Raw genomic sequence first — 20,162 nt, 5'->3', positions numbered from 1 at the left:
CCCGATCAGTGAACGTGACTCGCGTTATAATAGTGTTGCGTAATAAAAAGCAAAACGGCAAAATTTGCCCAAAACGGAGGAGCATTTTTTTTCTCTCACTGAAAGTCAGGACATCAGCATTTCCGTTGCTCCAATACCACTCCACCACGAGCATAGGCTCACATTTACAATAAAGATGGATTTTGTCAAATAGGCCTATAATAAGACAGCCTGATTACAAATACAGAAAATTACAGATGTTGAGAAGTGTGGGAGGTTGCCTACAGTAATAATGAGCTACCACAAGCAAATATTCATTGTGGAAATAAAAAGACACGTGGCACGAAAAATTACAAACTTCACCGTTCACAATGGAGAAAACTAAAAAGGTGGGTTATAGTACGTCTTTTTCCTCTTTTAGATTAATCTATCGGCAATGCAAAATTTAGAAAATTCAGAAAGGCTGAAAATATATCAAGCTTGCGAATTCCCTATGGATGATGCACAAACATGATGTAGATTTCTATAATTGTATCCAACTGTATTTGCTGATTTGGATTAAAACTGTTGTGAATGAGCAGCGAAGGCAGACGAGGTGATGCGGATCCAAGTGCAGTTCAACTTTATTAATGAAACAAACAAGGCAGGCACACGGAAAACATGGGACCAACGGAAAAATCCTCAATGGGGAAATAAACACAAGACTGAGAAAACGGGCAGGGAACACATACCAGGCTAACAACATTCAACGATAGACCCCGACTGAACAAACAGACAGGGTTTAAATACACGGACAAGGGAAGACAGGAACCAATGAACAACAGAACACAAAACAAGATAACAAGGTGAATAAACAGAAACCAATGGTAAACTAATGAGGACAGGTGAAAACAATGACAGAGAACACAAACGCTAACAGGGAGACTGTGGAGCTAAACAAGGGACAAAAGTGAAAACTACGGAATACAAAAGTGACAAAAATGACAACCAAAGGGTAACAGTGAGAACAAGATGAGGTAACCCTAACAGAGCCCCCCTCAAGGATCGGATTCCAGACGATCAACAGTAACATCACATAAAAAAAAAAAAAAAAAAAAAATGTCCATTGACTGGGGGGCACAAAGGGCAGGCAGGAAGTCCAAGGGGGCACAGAGGGCAGGCAGGAAGTCCAATGGGGGCACAATGGGCAGGCAGGAAGTCCAAGGGGGGCACAGAGGCCAGGCAGGAATTCCAAGGGGGCACAAAGGGCAAGGACAGGTTCAGGGGGCCAGGGAGGTATCGACCGGGCAGGGACATGTTTGGATGGCCCGGGGGCTGGCCATAAGTCAAGGGCCGGCTCAGGGGGCCTAGGAGGAGGCCACAGGACAGAGGCCGGTTTGGGTGGACTGGGAGATGGCCGTGGGCCAAGGGCCGGTTCAGGGGACCTGGGACCTGGCCACAGGACAGAGGCCGGTTTTGGTGGTCTAGGAGATGGCCATGGGGCAAGGACCGGTTCAGGAGGTCTGGGAGCTGGCCACAGGGCAAGGATAGGTTCAGGAGGCTTGGGACCTGGCCGTAGGGCAAGGACAGGTGCAGGAGGTCTGGGAGCTGACCTCAGGGCAAGGACAGGCTCAGGTGGCCTGGGAGCTGGCCATAGGGCAAGGATAGGTTTAGGAGGCCTGGGAGCTGGCCACAGGGCAGGGACAGGTTCAGGAGGCCTGGGAGTTGACCACGGGATGTGGGTAGGCTTGGAGGACCTGGGTGGTGGCCGTTGGATAGGGGCCGGCGGAGCCGCGTGGGGTGGAGCCAAGGAGGACTTCGGAGGCGGAGCCGTAGAAGACTTGGGAGGCCCAGGAGGTGTTGGAAGCGGAGCCATTGGATGCTCTAGAGGCGGAGCCCTAGAAGGCTCTGGAGTCTCTGGGAGCAGAGCCGTAGGAGGCTCTGAAGGCGGAGCCGTGGGTGGCTCGAGAGACTTGAGGGGTGGAGCCCTGGGAGGCTCGAGAGACTTGAGAGGCAGAGCTCTGGGAAGCTCGAGAGGCGGAGCCCTGGGATGCTCGAGAGGCGGAGCCCTGGGAAGCTCGAGAGGCGGAGCCCTGGGACGCTCGAGAGGCGGAGCCCTGGGAGGCTCGAGAGACTTGAGAGGCGGAGTCCTGGGAGACTCAGGAGGCGGAGCTCTGGGAAGCTCGAGAGGAGCCCTGGAAGACTCGGTAGGCGAAGCTCTGGGAAGCTCGGAAGGCGGAGCTCTGGAAAGCTCGGAAGGTGGAGCTCTGGAAAGCTCGGGAGGCTCGGAAGGCGGAGCTCTGGGAAGCTCAGAAAGCGGAGCTCTGGAAAGCTCGGGAGGCGGAGCTCTGGAAAGCTCGGGAGGCATTGGAGCTTGGACGGTCATGGCTACAGACGCTGGCTCAGGAACGGTCGAGGCTACAGGCGCTGGCTCAGGGACGGTCGAGGCTACAGGCGCTGGCACACGGATATCTGAGGCTACAGGCACTGGCTCATTGACGTTTGAGGCTATCGGCACTGGCTCATTGACATTTGAGGCTACAGGCGCTGGCTCGGGGACGGTTGAGGGCTCAGGCTCACTCACCGTGGCTGACGAGGACTCAGGCTCGCTCACAGTGACATGCGTTGGCGCAGGCTCGCTCACAGTGACATGCGTAGGCACTGGCTCGCTCACCGTGACAGGCGTGGGCGCTGGCTCGCTCACCGTGGAATGCGTGGGCGCTGGCTCGCTCACCGTGGAAGGCGTGGGCATAGGCTCGCTGACCGTGGAAGGCGTGGGCACAGGCTCGCTGACCGTGGAAGGCGTGGGCACAGGCTCGCTGACCGGGGCAGGCGTGGGCCGGAAGGCGGAAGCCCGTCTTCTCTCCCTCCTCCGGGCAGATGAAGAGGGCCGCGCTGGCTCGCTGACCAAGGCAGGCGTGAAGGGACGAACCACGGGCAAATGGAGGGTTACCACTGTGGGAGGAGTGGCAGGGTTCTCCTCGATGACGCCCAGAGTGAATGGTGAAGCGCAGACCAGCAGAGTCTCTTCAATAAACTCGTGGAGCGTCCAGCCGCGCGTCGACGGTGGTAACCGCTCCTGGAGCGCACAATTCAGGTTGGCCTGAAAAAACACCACCAGGTCGGAGTCAGGGAATTCGGTGGCACTCGCAATCGTGAGGAAATCGCGGATGTGGTCCTCCACCGGACGGTTTCCCTGCCTAAGGCTGAGCAGATGGCAGCTTGCTCGCAAAACCGCTGGATCCATTGTTTTGGTCGATCGTTCTGTTGTGAGTGAGCAGCGAAGGCAGACGAGGAGATGCGGATCCAAGTGCAGTTCAACTTTATTAATGAAACAAACAAGGCAGGTACACGGAAAACACGGGAACAACGGAAAAACCCTCAATGGGGAAATAAACACAAGACTGAGAAAATGGGCAGGGAACACATACCAGGCTAACAACATTCAACGATAGACCCCGACTGAACAAACAGACAGACAGGGTTTAAATACACGGACAAGGGAAGACAGGAACCAATGAACAACAGAACTCAAAACAAGATAACAAGGTGAATAAACAGAAACCAATGGTAAACTAATGAGGACAGGTGAAAACAATGACAGAGAACACAAACGCTAACAGGGAGACTGTGGAGCTAAACAAGGGACAAAAGTGAAAACTACGGAATACAAAAGTGAAAAAATTACAACCAAAGGGTAACAGTGAGAACAAGACGAGGTAACCCTAACAAAAACGTCTCATAAATACTGACCAGTATAAATTGTTAAATCTTTCTATTTCTTTTATGTATTTATTTATAAATAAAATGTATGCGATGTGAATCTTAACTAATGAAGTTTATAGATGTTTAAAGTAAATTTATTAAAAGTAAATAGTAATTCAAATAACATTGTAAAGAAAATGCATGATAAATGTAAAGAAAAAAAATATGAGAAAATGAGAATAAATGAGATAAATCAGAGAATAATGCTTTCATATTGCTGATGTGTTACACTTTTCTCTGAGTATTTTCTGTTTATTTATTTATTAAAACATTTTATATAAAATGAAAAGAAGAAAAAGCATTGAAAGTGCATTGAAAGAGTAGAGTGATAACTGGGCACAAATGCTGCTGTGGTGCAAACGCAGAGCAGGTTTCTTTTTAAGTGAATTAGGGTGCTAGAGAGGAGCGGAATATCTCATCTGGCCGTCGTAATAGTAGTCACACTATACGGCTATGATGCATTCTTATAGTATTGTGGTTGCAGTGAATTATTGAGGCTTCATGCCATTTTTAAGCCATGCTGTTCATAACAGTTGTCTGTTGAGGGTGCTATTTTGCTGTTTTAAACAACAGTTTCTGCACAATGTTGGTCTCAATAAAGTTAATTTGTTATCTTAGGAGTGCAGGGTTTTAGAAAGAGGGGGCGTGGCTAACTCAATGGCTCAGTCACTTGGAAGTAGAACGGCTGAAATTGCTTACGGCACCTTTAATGTCAGAGCCTGTCAGAGTTACCTGTAACTCAGAGGAAGTAGATTCCAACCAGAATGGTGAAGAAGGTGGTGATGTCATTGAGGACAGAAGGTCTTGAGATATCATTGGTGTTATCTGACACTGGCTCTGAGCTCTGTCCCTCCTTCTCCACTATCATCCAATTTAGTGTCACACATGTTATCTAGGAAAAAGACTAATGTTTAGTACATATCACTTGATTACCATTGAGCTACCTAAATGGAGGTCTTATGTTTGTGGGTATGTATCAGTCTATAAAGTAATGTTCCAGGTTCAATACAAGTTAAGCTCAATCAACAGCATTTGGTGCATAATGTTGATTTTTAAATAAATCTATATGATCTATTATCTACATTATAAATTGTAGTGGTGTACAACTGGTTTGAGTTAAATGAGATGTGTACAGTATGCTTAATGAGTATTCACCTGATATGACCCTGCTGAGCAAGTCAGGAATAGCCTGAATCTCTGTCACATTGTTATTGGTGAAGTACCATCACATGTTTCATTCAGTAAGTCACCTTCACAGAAAAGCTTAATTACCTGTGACTTTAGACACTTGTCGAAGTTGTGATTTTGCAAGGTGCAGTTGCCAAGCAGGCAGAGTCTGTTGACATTCAGAAGTGGCCATAAATATAATAGGTTCAACACATGAAATGTGTTTAAATTAACTATGCTTCACCAGTACCGATGGTTTAAACTTAACTTTAGTGAGAGATTCCACCTTTTTCAAAATGTTAACATTCTACCTGTACAAACCCATGTATGCAATGTGCATATTCACTTTATTTTTTTTACATTTCCAGTTGTCCTGTTTATACTACCTGTACAGACCCAAGACTCATTCTCCTTTGTACATACAATTCATAACTCTCTGTACCAATACCATTCATATGATTGTGTCATAATATTGTGTAAATGTTATTCTGTAATTCTGTGGTTATCTCTTGCATTTCTTTGAGTACTGGAAAGTTCTGTCTGTGTAAGCACACACTTGGTCAATAAAACTCTTTCTGATTCTGCATGGAGTTTAAATATACATGTAAAATCAAAACATTACACATGAAAAATTGGGAGGCTTGATGGCTGTATGGATGACCCCTGCGTAGACAGCCATAATTGAGAGCACCACGCAGAACAGGAGACCCAGGCCGGTTTGTTGACATATTTCACACCAACAAAAACTACCAGTGTCATAATAGCTAAACAGCAGGTCCCATAAACATGCATGTTATTTTGCATCACCGCTGACTCATTTTCTTTCTGGTTAGCTTTAAACATAACAGCAGTGGCCATTATGTATGTCTGCACCAGGGAATGAAAAAAAAGAGAGAGGTTATTGCTATTATCATGATGGTACACCTGTCAACTTGATTTTTGAAGTAATTTCTCAGACAATCAAACTAGAAATTAAGGGCTAATGTGACTGTTCCACTAATCTCAGATATGACCGAATCTGCTGACTTTAGTTACAGTAACTTTGTGCTGGCACAAACGCATCTGTAATGTAGACTGGATACAATATTACATGCCAATAAGGATAATATAAGTGTTGGTGCCCTAAGCTTCGACTCACCAGGCAAATTTCCATGGTTCTAAGTATGTACAAAGATCCTGCAAAAGTGGTTCCCAGATAGAAACACACACTGCCCCTGAGAACTCTGGACCTAATGCTCTGGAGATCATGTAGTAGGAGCCACCAGCTGAAATAATAAAAAAGAAACAATCAGGTTCACTTACAACAAACATAAAGTCAAAGAAATAATATCTAGGTGTGATATTGTAGACTGAAATCATTCCAGGCACTACACCATTAGTCACAATGGCACTCATTGAAATTGTATTTAGAATAGTCAATGGATAAGGAAAAAGACAGATATGAAACTGAAAAGTTTTTCAAAATGATAAATATGTCTTTGATTATGAGTGGAAAATATACCTTCCCTTACAAAAAATCCATTGTTTTTATTTTCTCCCAAAACACTAAATAGCATCAAAAACTAATAAGGACGTTCCTAAACACCTGTTTGACACTATACACTGGACATTTTCCTGTTCCATGGAGAGATCTTGCGTGTGGTGTCTATAGGTTGATTTTGAGGCATTTTGATCAAATTTACAATATTTTTAAAAATGTAACAAATTTATGTAGCAACTGAAAATAACTGAAATTAACACACTACTTATTTATAATTTTCAGTTTTGTTTAATGACAATAACTAACAAATTGTCAATAACTGTCCGATAAGTGAAAGGATAGTATTGGTAAAAGCCCCTGTTTCAGGGGCTAAGACCCCTATTAAACATATTGTTTTTCATGGGGCGAATAGAGTTGTTATTAAATTTTTTAAAAGTGGGCTTTTGAAAGCGGTTTAGACATTAATGGCTGTGTTTTGAGTTATTTTGAGGGGACAGAAAATTTGCACTGTTATACAAGCTGTACACTCACTACTTTACATTGCAGCAAAGTGTCATTTCTTCAGTGTTGTCACATGAAAAGATATAATCAAATATTTACAAAAATGTGAGGGGTGTACTCACTTTTGTGAGATACTGTATATATGTTTTTAAACTTGATACATTTTGTGACCAGAAAAAAACTAAATTTCCTTAAGGGGTGCCTTTAGCTCCATTGCACCCTACAATAGTCATGGTCCGGCCACAACAGTGGCTCGGCTCAGCGACGTGGCAGGGGAGACACAACGTCTCGTTCCCTCCATCGGGGAACGTAGGTTACATACGTAACCTAGACGTTCCCCTTCTGTCGCTCTCTCCACGTTGTGTCAGAGAAGTGACACTAGGGGTCCACTTATATAAATGCCATGCACTGAGCCGTGTACGTGAACTGCTGATACAGGAGCGAGCAGGTATTCTTACGTGCAGGACGACCAACTGTATCAGGCTGCACGTACCCTTCCCCAATGCCCCATTTAAGCCATCAGGATTCCTTATCGTTACCCTGGGGGGGAACAAGGTGCTGGCCGCCAACCTGGGAACGGGCCAAGCCTCTTTTCTCTCTATGTTTCTCGCATAGAGCAACTAAGGCCGGGGCCCTTACACGCATTGAGGGAATGGGGTCTTAGCCCTTATTCAGGGCGGAGAAGACCCTGCGGAGGCCACGCCTACCCGAGAGGGGAGGCAAGTTTAAGTGGCAAAACCATCAGAGGCCTGACTTAGGGCCTATGTGGAAAAGTTGGTGCGGTGGTGGATCCAGCCTCATAGAGGGGGGAACATACAGCACGGCAACCGAGGCAGCCGTGACTGCCTAAGGGAAACACGGGAGTCCGCTCGCCAGAGGGGAAAGAACCGTGGTGTTACACACAGGGGGAGTCCGAAGGAGGCCTTACCTGTGGAGCACCTATACCAGTACAGGGTAGCTTGTGGTACCCGCAGTGGCTTGGGTCGGCGAGTTCCTCCGCTGAACTGCGACCCACGAGGGCTAGGGAGGAATCAACCAGTGTCCCAAACCTGAGATCTCCTGGGAATGAAGGCGCACTGTTTCCCCTGGTTAGGGGGAAGGGCACTAGGTACAAGGGATTCACCCGGTCAGATCGTGGGCATGCTACCGAGTTCTACGGGCTCGGTACCTGAGAAAACACGGGACAATACTGACTCAACTCGGAGATTGTAGAATCTCGCAAAAGTGTTAGGTGTTGCCCAGCCTGCTGCTCTACAAATGTCTGCTAGGGCAGTGCCCCTAGCCAGTGCCCATGAGGATGCAACACTCCTGGTGGAGTGAGCTCGGACCCGCAAGGGGGGGAGGGCACGGCCTGGGTGTGATAAGCCAGGGAAATGGCGTCGACAACCCAGTGGGCGAGTCTCTGCTTGGAGACAGCGTTCCCTTTCTGCTGTACCCCAAAGCAGACGAAGAGCTGCTCAGAGTGTCTGGTGCTCTGTGTGCGGTCCAGATAAATACGTAAAGCACGTACTGGACACAGCAGTGAAAGGGCTGGGTCTGCCTCCTCCCAGGGCAGCGCTTGCAGGTTCACCACCTGATCCCTGAAGGGCGTGGTAGGAACCTTGGGCACATAGCCCGATCGCGGTCTTAGGATCACGAAAGTATCTACCGGACCGAACTCCAGGCAAGCGTCACTAACAGAGAACGCATGCAGGTCCCCGACCCTCTTGATGGAAGCGAGCGCGGTCAGCAGGGCAGTCTTGAGAGAGAGGGCCCTGAGTCCAACTGAGTCAAGCGGCTCGAAGGGGGGTCTCTGGAGTCCCGTAAGGACGACCGAGAGATCCCAGGAGGGGAACAGGTTAGGCCGGGAGGGAGTTATCCTCCGGGCACCTTTTAGGAACCTGACGATTAAGTCGTGCTTACCAAGAGACTTGCCGTCTACCGTGCCGTGGTGGGCCGCGGAGGGGGACAGCCTCCTCTCCAGCCTCTCCTGAAGAAACACGAGCACTGACCTAACTGCGCACTTCTGCTGGTCTTCGGCTCGGGAAGAACACCAGTCCGTGAACAGACGCCACTTTAGAGCGTAGAGATGCCTGGTAGAGGGGGCTCTGGCTTGATTGATTGTATCTATGACGGTCGATGGTAGGCCGGCTAGATCTTCCGCCAGACGTGACGTGGAGGTTCCAGAGGTCTGGGTGCGTGTGCCAGAGCGTGCCCCGTCCCTGAGAAAGAAGGTCCTTCCTCAGGGGAATTCGCCAGGGAGGGGCTGTCGTGAGGAGCGTGAGGTCCGAAAACCAAGTCTGGGTGGGCCAGTAAGGGGCTACCAGAATGACTTGCTCCTCGTCCTCCCTGACCTTGCATAGCACCTGTGCAAGAAGGCTCACTGGGGAAAATGCGTACTTGCGCAGCCCTGCCGGCCAGCTGTGTGCCAACACGTCTGCCCCGAGGGAAGCCTCTGTCCGGGCATACCAGAGCGGGCAGTGGGAGGTTTCTTGGGAGGCAAACAGGTCTACCTGAGCATTGCTGAACCGGTCCCAAATCAGCTGGACCAACTGGGGGTGGAGCCTCCACTCTCCACCAGGCAAGCTTTGTCTTGACAGCGCGTCCGCTATCACATTGAGGTTGCCGGGGATGTGAGTGGCGTGCAGTGACTTGAGTCGCTGCTGACTCCAAAGGAGGAGACGACGGGCGAGCTGTGACATGTGGAGGGAGCGTACTCCGCCTTGGCGGTTTATGTAGGCTACGACCATGGTGCTGTCTGTCCTGGGAAAGAAGAAACTTCTGCAGGGCCAGAAAAACAGCCAGCAGCTCTAGGCAGTTGATGTGCCAACACAGCGGGCCTCGGTTCCACCGGCCTGCGGCTGCAAGCCCGTTGAACACAGTGCCCCAACCCAGTTTGGAGGCGTCGGTTGTGACCAGAACGCATCGGGACACCTGCTGCAAGGGTACTCCTGCCCTTAGAAAGCAGAGGTCTGTGCAGGGTTTGAAGGTTTGGAGGCAGGCAGAGGTAACTTTTACGTTGTGCGTGCCGCGGCGCCATGCTCGTCTCGGGACTCGAGTCCGGAGCCAGTGCTGAAGTGGTCTCATATGCATCAACCCCAGCGGTGCGGCCACCGCGGAGGATGCCATATGCCCCAGGAGCTGTTGGAAACGTTTTAGCGGGACCACGGAGCCTGGCTTGAAGGAAGCGAGGCATTTCAGCACTGACTGAGCACGCTCGTTGGAGAGACGTGCTATCATTGGGACTGAGTCTAACTCCAGACCGAGAAAAGAGATGCTCTGGACCGGGGAGAGCTTGCTCTTTTCCCAGTTGACCTGAAGCCCCAAACGGCTGAGGTGGCTGAGCACCTGGTCTCTGTGTGCGCATAGTAACTCTCGGGATTGGGCCAGTATGAGCCAGTCATCGAGGTAATTGAGTATGCATATGCCAGCTTCTCGGAGCGGGGCAAGAGCTGCCTCTGCGACTTTCGTGAAGATGCGAGGGGACAGAGACAGGCCGAAGGGGAGGACTTTGTACTGATACGCCTGGCCGTCGAACGCGAACCTTAGGAAGGGTCGATGTCGAGGGTGAATTGAGACGTGGAAGTACGCGTCCTTCAGGTCTACCGCTGCGAACCAATCTAGATGCCGGACGCCAGATACAATTTGTTTCTGGGTGAGCATTTTGAACGGGAGTTTGGACAAGGTCCGATTGAAAACTCGCAGGTCCAAGATCAGTCGTAAGCCATGGCGCGCTCCGCCGTCGAGGGTGGTGAGGGCGGACGAGCCTGTGGCGGTGTGATGAGTGGAGAGGGGTGCTCTCCACGAAGACGTCAGCTCGTCATGCACTTAAAAAGGGGACCGGGGGGGCGAGGCTGTGAGCGGGCCCAGACCCCAGGAACAAGTCGTCCAGCCGTGATGGTTGTGGGGAGGATGGAGGGTTCCAATCCAAGCCCACGCTGTTGGCTGCCCGGGAAAGCATGTCGGTCATCTGTGCGTCGGCCTCAGCCTGGGCGTGCAGGCCCGAAAGCGGCAGCCCAGGGGAGTCCTCAGCATCAGATACCACGCCCTCCGATGCCGCGGCGAGCTCATCTGCTTCCATCGCAAGAGGGTCGGCAGACTGGCTGTGAGGCGAGTCGCCGCCACCTCGAGCACGGACGGAAATCAACGAGCGTGCTGAGGTGCGGGTGGTCCGAGGGGGCGTACCCGGCGGAGCTGCACCCGCTGCCATCCCCAAATCGCCTCCATCGCCAGCCGCATCGTCCTCAATCCCGTGGGAAGAAGGAGCAACACGGGGGGCGGCTGGAGTGGCTTGCTCACGGTTGTAAGCAAGCCGCGGCCGCAACGTTGTCATGGTCATGTTCTCGCAGTGAGAACATGAACCATCCACAAACGCAGCCTCGGTGTGATCGCTACCCAGACACACGAGACAACGCCTGTGGCCGTCGGAAGCTGAGAGCACTCTACCGCATCCAGAAACAACACAGGGGCGGAAAGGCATCTTTATAAAGACGCGTCCTTAAAAGGACGTTCAACGCCGCTGTGTTTTGCTCTTTTAGAGGCAATTACACTTTTAAATAAAATCACTCTTTTAGGAAAAAAACTAGGAGAGAGTTTTTTAATCTGCGCTGTCGAAGCGCCCAGGGGCAGGAAGTGCACAGCCGTGCAACAGGAGAAAGCCGCTGTTGTGCGCCGTAGAATCCAACAGCATGCAGCAGAGGGATAGCAGGAACTCTGTGTGTATACGCAGCAGTTTGCAGACACGACCATCGGCTCCGAAGAAATTTTCTGAATGAACTCCCGTATTTGCGCCGCTTAAATACCCGTATGTCCGGGGGCGGGACATGCAAATACTGGTTGCCAACTCTCATTTGCCTTTTTTCACAACGTGGAGAGAGCGACAGAAGGGGAACAATTAGTCAGTCAAACTCGCCTAATTGCTTTGCATTCAAACCTGACTCACATTCCATGCTGAGTTGTGAGTGTCTCTGAGACCGTTGTATGTGACCGGAACCCTTTTCCCTTTTCTCTGTCTGTTCTCGGTTAGAAAACTCTCTGTTAAACTGCCATTCAGCAGCAGATCTAACTGCACTTTTCTTTGTTTTAACCCAGTTAGCTAGTTTTTATTAATGGCATCCGACTACCTGTTGAGGTCAAGTTTAAAACTACGCCAAAATCCTTAGTGTATCAAAAGAGAAGATGCTCTGTCTGAATGAGATCAGCCTTTGTTCTGCAGCTGTGTAAGTCATGTACCCCTCTGATTCTGTCCCCCTCTCTCTTTCTCTCCCTCACCTAATTTTGTTCCAATGTACCCAGGATATGGGTGATGTCAGTCTCTCACTGTGCTCCAGTTTCTCGGTCTAACATCAAAACAAGCCAAACAGTTCATTCACTATCGTAGCTCAGCTTAATCCTGTCTTCTGTCCCTTTACAGAGCTCTGTAAATTGTAAAGCCAAGCTGTGTATAAAGAAAACCTCAATTCAGTGTCAATGACTGCCTGCACTGAATGTCTTTTGTCAAACCCTCCTGATCAACGCAAAAGGGAATGGGGTGTTTCAGACAGAATTTCTCTTAAAGCTTGTTAAAACAAGTTGGTCTGCCAAAAGTGAAAGTGCACAGAAAAACCCTTATGTCCAGTTCATCAGCTGCATCAACAGAAATATACCTCATTTGTTCAGTGATGCAAATACTTAAAAGGGAAGAGGTGTCTGTTCATTAGCAGTGAAATACCACCACTGAAAAAGATATGATTCTGAAAAAGAGAGTTACTGTAAATAAAAGCATTGACAAATAATATAAAGTGCTGAACAAATCATTTGACATTTGTCAGATTGAAAACACTACTGCGTTGCTTCTGTATATCCGGCATAGACAGTTATCTTTGAAAAAGTTATCATTTTGGGAAATACCTGTTTCCCAGGCCAGTTCTGCCATCATATTTCAAGTATATTTCCAGACTGAGTAAAGAACAATTACAGAGGAGGTTTTCAAGGCTTTCAAGGCTTCAGCAAACTCTTTCCGTGTAACTAGTTATCATACATTATATCAAGGCCTGATTTAAACCAAGCAGATTAAACCAATCCCAGAATCAAGCCTACCTCAGCCAGACCTGATCTTATATATAACACAGAGTCATTATAAATATACTGTAATTTTAAGTGAACTAATTAAATAATAACTATACAAAAATGTCTTTACAGCCACAAGAAGGTATTATCACTAGCACTATTTATGTCATGGATAGAAATAAATAGGGCAAATTAAATGAGTGAAAATCCATAATAATGAGCCACATAAGCTTTGCTACACACACCTGTACACACATTAACCCAGAATACCACATCTGGATTATGCAGTTTCTATAAGAATAGATAACTATTAACCTTGGGATGGTTATGCCTGTTACAGTTGCATTTTAAACCAAGAAATACATTTCCAGGGAATAACTAACCATTTTGGTTAGTTCTGAGCAGAAACAGTATTTATGTTCTGCTGTGTCCTTTCCATATGGGAACGGGTTAGAATGAAATAAAAGAACAGTTAATAACATACTTTTTAATATGGCAGTACTGTGCAAAGGGTGGGTGATATTCCAATTGCAGTGTTGCCAGATCTCGCAAGAGAATCAAGCAACCTGATCTGGAACAGCAAGCTCAAAAAAGCAACTTGCCTCACCCAAAATAAACAATATAATTGATTAAATATTTTTACCATTTGGGTGCGTTATCAGCATAGAAATTATAATAAGCATAGCCTACAGAAGCCTATATATATATATATATAAAATAATTCAATCAATGTATTATGAAATATACCCCCAAAATATTTTAAATATACATCTGGCCACCTAAAATCAATTAATAGCCTAAATCTCTCCATCCTGCATGCACAGGCACATTTGGACTAAACGTCACCTTATGCAGGCCGACTTAATTTTATTGTTTTAAATCTTGTACCCACAGAGAGCGCATGCACAGATCATGTTCTTCTGGAGCTAATAAAGTCATGAATCAACTTTATAAGGAGTTAATAACCAACATTTGGGTAAAACAGAAGGGAGCACACACACATAGCTAAACAGTATGAACTTTATCACAAAAGTATGGCCTAAATAAAAAAACTGAATGGATAATTACATTTTAATTACATATACGCTTCTCAGTCGAAACCTATCAGCATAAAATCTGTATTAATGCATCATATATCTATCTACATCCACATCTTTCAATTAGGCAAATAAATGTGTCACACAGGCAGTGGCGTGCAAAGTGCAAAGAAACTGACGGGCCCACTCCTTGGGGGGCCTTGGTCGCTTTTCATCACTCCTCGGGCCCGTGCTCATATTTAGGGTTTCTGGTCGATCTTTGTGGGTCCCCTTTCACCTCAGGACTTAGAGTGACTGCCCACCCTGCCCTCTCTCTAGTTACACCCCTGGACACAGCAGTTTCTACACAACTAGCGCCACCAAACGGAATTGCAAAAATAAACAATGTTATCAAAAGAGATTTTTGAATACGCCCTCTGTCTGTCATTGGTCAAACAAAGAGATAGTCATTGAATAAAGTTGTTAGTGCGGGTCTAAGCGGGGTCACTCAAATCAAACGGAGCAATTTTTAAAGTGCCACAGAAAGAAAATTAACCCATGAATGGCTTGATTGTATTTGTCTCTGCATATTAAGTATTTTAACAAAGAAAAAGTTGCATACTTCAGAGCAACAGGGGGTGGTGTAATTCAGAAAATTAACTGTGATAAGCACTTGGTCTTTGGCTTCATGAAAAAAGTATCTGGACAAAATTAACTGGTTATTAACCTGTCTTTGGCATTTAAAAATAATGTTTTAAAGCAAATTTAAAGGGATTTTATTCGTGTTTAAAAATTGTTGGTTTTCCGTTTTGTTTCTTGAATCATTTTCAGTCCCATTTTAATCTCCAAAAAATAAAGACTTTTTCTTCATCTACCAAAAGGCTGTTGGTGTAACACCACAAATCTTCTTTTTTTTATTCAGTAAATAATTACACAGTGTAAAAAGACTAGAATACAGCACCATTCACAAACTGATGCTCCTCCAGATCCCTGACAAATAAGCTTAAATTTAGCATAATTTGGAACAGGACAGACAAATTAATTTACAGTATGAGATGATGTTTATGAATAGATAAATTGATAACACAGTAGCGGGAAACTTAGCAAAAGTGCAACTTTTTTAAGGGGGGATTTGAGATTTTAAGGTCTCTTTTATTTATATACAAACAAGTGGAGTCACACTATGTAACCATTTCTCTAAAGATAAACAGTGAAAGATGGCAGAAAGAGACAGAGAAAACAAAAAGAAAAAAAGGGGATGAGGAAATTACCACTTGTTTACACTCCAATTTATTTATGGAGTGGTGGTGGCATAGTGGGCTAAAGCACAGAAATGGTAAGCAGAAGGTTGCCGGTTCGATTCCCACTGCCACCACCATTGTGTCCTTGAGCAAGACACTTAACTCCAGGTTGCTCTGGGGGATTGTACCTGTAATAAGTGCACTGTAAGTTGCTTTGGATAAAAGCATCTGCCAAATGCATAAATGTAAATAAATGTCCATGAGCAGAACATTTCACAAAAACATGGCAATAAACACAGCACCCATTTGGATTTGAGAGGATGCACTTACTGAATACACAGGAACAAAGGAAATGTGAAAAAAAAAAAATGTAAAGTCACATAAAAATGACAAAGAGTCCCGCTCGTCTGTGGGCATGTCTAGGCTGGTTTTCTCAGCTTTAGTGTAAAGCGAGTTAAAGCCCTCACCAGAGCTGAGATGAGCCGCTGTATCTGGCCCCTTCTTGTCCTCTTCTTTTAGGATCTGTCCATCATAGTCTTGGTCTGATATCGGGCTATCCTCCACTGTGAATTTGGTAGGCATTTTTCCTCACACCACGCACTCTGTTTTGTTTCTTGAGACTTCTCTCACTCCAAACTTTGACAAGACATTGGGGTGAGACTTTAAAGTTCTCTAATTTCTGAATTTCACAACTGTTGTTCAGATGCAGCAACTCATGTGATCTCTTTCACCAAATAAGGAGCATTTCACAACTCCTCCCTCCGGGCAATGGGTTGTGCTCTCCTGCCACATAGCGGTGAGGTGTTGCTTACCATTTTCTGCTAGCTGCCCTTCTCATTGTACCTGTGAGGGCTGGAAGGGTGGTGATTATTTGCAGTCGGAGCCATCTGAGGGGGCACAAAGTACTGAGAACAAAAAGCCCAACACAATGTGGCATTCCTTGACTCCACCTCAATACTCTGCCCCACGCCCCTCTCAATCGTAAAGGAAACATGTGCAACAATCCCTCCATTCAGGAATCGTTTGGAACACCATGCTGGAGATGAATTAAAGCTGTTTTCCCTGTAACATCTATCTCTGAAACTACTTGAATGTTGAAAAAGGGCCTAAGCATAAGCAGTGATTCCCCTTGCTCTGTCCTGTAGTTTCAAGGTTGTGCACACAACCATAACCTGATGTGACTGATGGATATGCACTGACAACATGTCCATTTGTCATGTGAGAGTGGCTGATAAGGGTCTCAGTAGTGACACTTTGCTGAATATACAGGAACAACCCACTTAGGCAGCTATGAAGCTGTGGGTCTGGTGAAAGACTAACAGAGACTGTTCTATAACTGTATATTGATCATTTAAAAAATACAGAGAAAAAGGGAATATTTCATGTTCAAACTTCAAAACAAAAAGATAATGGTTTAAAGAGGAATTGTATAGATTTAATCACAGGTGACCATTTTTAATGCAGTGTTTAAAGCAGAAGTGTCATGGTGTCAGCAAAAGAATAAAACCTGTTTTTCCAAAAATGTTTCCTGTACTTACTGTACATTAACCTATGTAGGCTACTTAAGGTTGCCCTCGGTAGGTTGAAACTCTCTGTCTCTTGTGCTGAGAAAGGTATAGCTGCAGGCATTGCTCCAAAAAGGGCAGTCACTCCAAATTGAAGATATATATTAAACTACTATGACATCACACCGTGCTACCAAAATGCTGCATTTCCAAAAAGCTGTTGCTGTGACAGATATAAGGTCAGATATGACCTAACGATGATCTTATGATCAAGATTCAAGACCACTATAAACGATATAACAGGAGGAACGGGACCCATCTCCACCACCGCAGAACATGAACTACTGTTTGTGAAAGGATAATTAAATAAAAAATTATGTCTTTGCATTTATCTTGAATGGAGTATATCAATTAATTCAATTGAAAATAGGGTTAGGTTCAGTTATTATATGGAATTTAAGTAAAATACTATTATTTGCTGTATGTGGGTTAATAATTTAAGCAGTTGAGATATATTAGATATCTATAGCATAGATTTTGCTTTATAAAACGTTTAAATATATTATTACATTCTATAAAGCATAACATATTATTAAAACGGCGCTGCCTATTTCCACCATTGAAATCTGCTGCTGAAAAGAACCCGGAAGCGTGGTTTCCTGCGGTGTGACGTCAGAGCACTAGTAGCATAATTTCATCTATCCATGTCAGTGACTGTTGTCACCTTTTTCACAGGCAGCGAAATTACCCATTACGCATAGCGCGTAGACTTCCGCTTCGCAACTTCTTGTTCTTACCAAGCATTATAATATCACTAACAACAGTATAAAACGGCAGAACAGTTTGTGTTTACCTAACGTAAATCACTTTCTCACTAATGTTTGCGTATGAACATTCGGTTTCGACGGCAATCCCGAATAGATGAGAACACAATCACACACATTTGCATGGTAAAGTTACCATGCAAATCGTGCTCTCTGCACGTTCCCTGTAGGCCTATGTGCGTGTATGTGTGAGAGAGAGAGAGAGAGAGAGAGAGAGAGAGAGAGAGAGAGAGAGAGAGAGAGAGAGAGAGAGACATACAGCTTGGACTAAAATGACCTAATGTGATCGTCAAACTTCAAAAGAATACGATTTAAGTAAATACATGCATGCGCTGCGTCCTTTTACGTGAAAACGCGGCACCGTTGTATTTTCTCCAAGCTTGCGGGGGATTGAGTGTTTCCAGCTGTTGTAGAGCAATTCACAATCATTAAAGCCATATCAGAAATGTATGACAAGCGATTAAGCCTACTAATGATCAACTTTTGATGATGATGATAGTGTTGATGAAATATGACAATGATTACTTTTAATTGTTTATATTGTAATACGTTGTAGATTATTGTAGGAGTGCACATTTTAAAAACGACTGGCATATTTCTTTCAACACATTGTCGTGCAAAATCCAATATCGGTTGACTTCTAATTTGTATTTATTTATATCATGATACATAAACTAATATTAATGTGATATATATGTGGAAAACATGTCTTCAGTATATTAAACTTATCCTTCCCTGTTTTACTGATAAGTAGGCCTAATGTTAAGGCCATGTTGAATGTGTACCCCTGTACAAGTAATTGAGCCTGTGATGCATTTTGAGATTGTGTGGGTCTGTTTTGTTATGGGGATACGGTTATTACATTTATTTGTTCAGGCCTTCAAAAGTCTTAAATTTAAACTCTGCAGCAACCCTGTGCCAACTTGACCCTAACTACCCAGCATATCAGAGGTACTCAATTAAAGTTACAAAAGGTCTGGTCTCTACATTTCCTTCCCAGCAAAGGTCCGGGTAACAATAGCTTACATTGCCATATGGCTACGATATATATCGTATGTTTTTATAACTGGAAAGTTATAATGTATATATATAAAATTGTTTTTACAACGTTCCACATTGGCAGCAATAGTACTTTGTAAAAAAAACATCTTAACGTTTAACTTAGACAACTAAAAAGTTAAAAGGTCATTTGCAAATTAATGAAAATCATCTCCTATCCACGTCATACACAAAACATTTAAGCTTTTCACTACTGTCACCAGATTTGACTTTTATAGTTTGCGTTCAACCTGTTCTAATGTACTGCTGCATGACATTTCCAATCGGATTTGTGGTCTGGTAACATCAGTATAAGTGAATCATGCGGTCCTTGACACCTCCCCCCTCCCCAGCCATTCCCTCACTTGCCTCTCCATATCCTCTATCAATATATTCTAGTTGTTCTAGTAGTTGTCTCTATTAATATATTCTAGTAATTTTTGTTTAGCGCTCCGCGGAGGGCCGTTTCACAAGGGATTCTCATTGTTACCTTTAGATGTGTAGCAGGAAGTGATTCAATTGACTGGGACTGAGAGTTTGCTGATTTGCATCCATTTGCAAATAAAGGAAGCAGGTTTCTTGAGGTAATTGGACAAAGATTATTTACTGGGCGCGAGGTACGCGCACTGACGGATCCAGAGCGTACTATCAGACTTTCAAGAAGCGCGCGATCGGTCGGCATTTATACGCTGATGAGGTGTTAAGTTAAGCTTGAATACATGTCTGAGACTTCGCGGTTCATTCAGTGTATCTCTCGTATTTAAGGTAAACTTAGCTGACGGGGTAGGCTACTTGTAGAACTTTTTGCCCCACTGAAGAAGGACATAATGCCTGTTCGACGGGGACACGTTGCGCCTCAGAACACCTTCCTGGACACCATCATTCGCAAATTCGAGGTTCAAAGTAAGTAAATGATTTCTGTTGTTAAATGTGCTTTAAACAGAATGTTTATCTATCTATCTATCTATCTATCTATCTATCTATCTATCTATCTATCTATCTATCTATCTATCTATCTATCTATTACAATAAAATAAAGGAATAGTAAAAAAGTGTAAATAAAAGCAGTTTGTAATGCTGCGTTTTCTATTTTATGCATGTGGCACAGCGTTTTGTTTATTGTCTGGTAGAGGTCCTGTTCCACTGGTTGTCCTTTTGTCGTGGCAGGAGTTGACATATCAGGCATCTAGGTTTGAGCTTGCTGGGGTTTCTGAACGTTTGTCTTTGTGACGTATCCGATTAAATTCTTTGTAATGGGTTGTGAAATGGGGAAAATGTTTCCCTAATTTGTGCATAACTAGGGCATGTTGTTACAAAGTTCAGTTCTGCTTCCAATTCATTTAGTGTGCTGTGGGGCCACAGCCTGTCTTCTTTTGGTCACCAGGTCTGTCTGTGTCTGCCCGTCTCTATGGTGAGGTTATGTTCACTGAGTCTGTACATGGTCAGGACTTTTCTTAGTTTAGGGTCAGTGACTGTGTTCAGGTATTCTGCTATATTCTCTGTTTAGGGACAAATAGCATTCCAGTTTATTTTGTCGAGCTGTTGCTTCTGTCCAATGTTTTAGATATTTATCTTTTTGTGTTTTAATCGTTTGATTTGGTCTAGCTGGGTTTCGTTCTGGGGTTTAGCTGGACATGTTT

General features: G+C 45.1%; 1 protein-coding gene across 2 annotated transcripts in view; it reads left to right on the top strand.

The window, feature by feature from the left end:
• Positions 1 to 19,154: 19,154 nt before the first annotated feature.
• Positions 19,155 to 20,162, top strand: part of LOC127645073 (potassium voltage-gated channel subfamily H member 6-like) — a 66,754-nt gene continuing 65,746 nt past the window's right edge. For both annotated transcript variants that reach the window (XM_052128594.1, XM_052128593.1), the window contains exon 1: positions 19,155 to 19,425. In XM_052128594.1, the coding sequence (XP_051984554.1) occupies positions 19,350 to 19,425 (76 nt within the window). In that variant the 5' untranslated portion in view covers positions 19,155 to 19,349. The remainder of the gene's footprint in view (positions 19,426 to 20,162) is intronic.

This window comes from Xyrauchen texanus, chromosome 6 (assembly GCF_025860055.1).
Source record: "Xyrauchen texanus isolate HMW12.3.18 chromosome 6, RBS_HiC_50CHRs, whole genome shotgun sequence".
In the NCBI taxonomy this organism is placed as follows: Eukaryota; Metazoa; Chordata; class Actinopteri; order Cypriniformes; family Catostomidae; genus Xyrauchen; species Xyrauchen texanus.
This window is presented reverse-complemented; position numbering and strand designations above follow the sequence as displayed.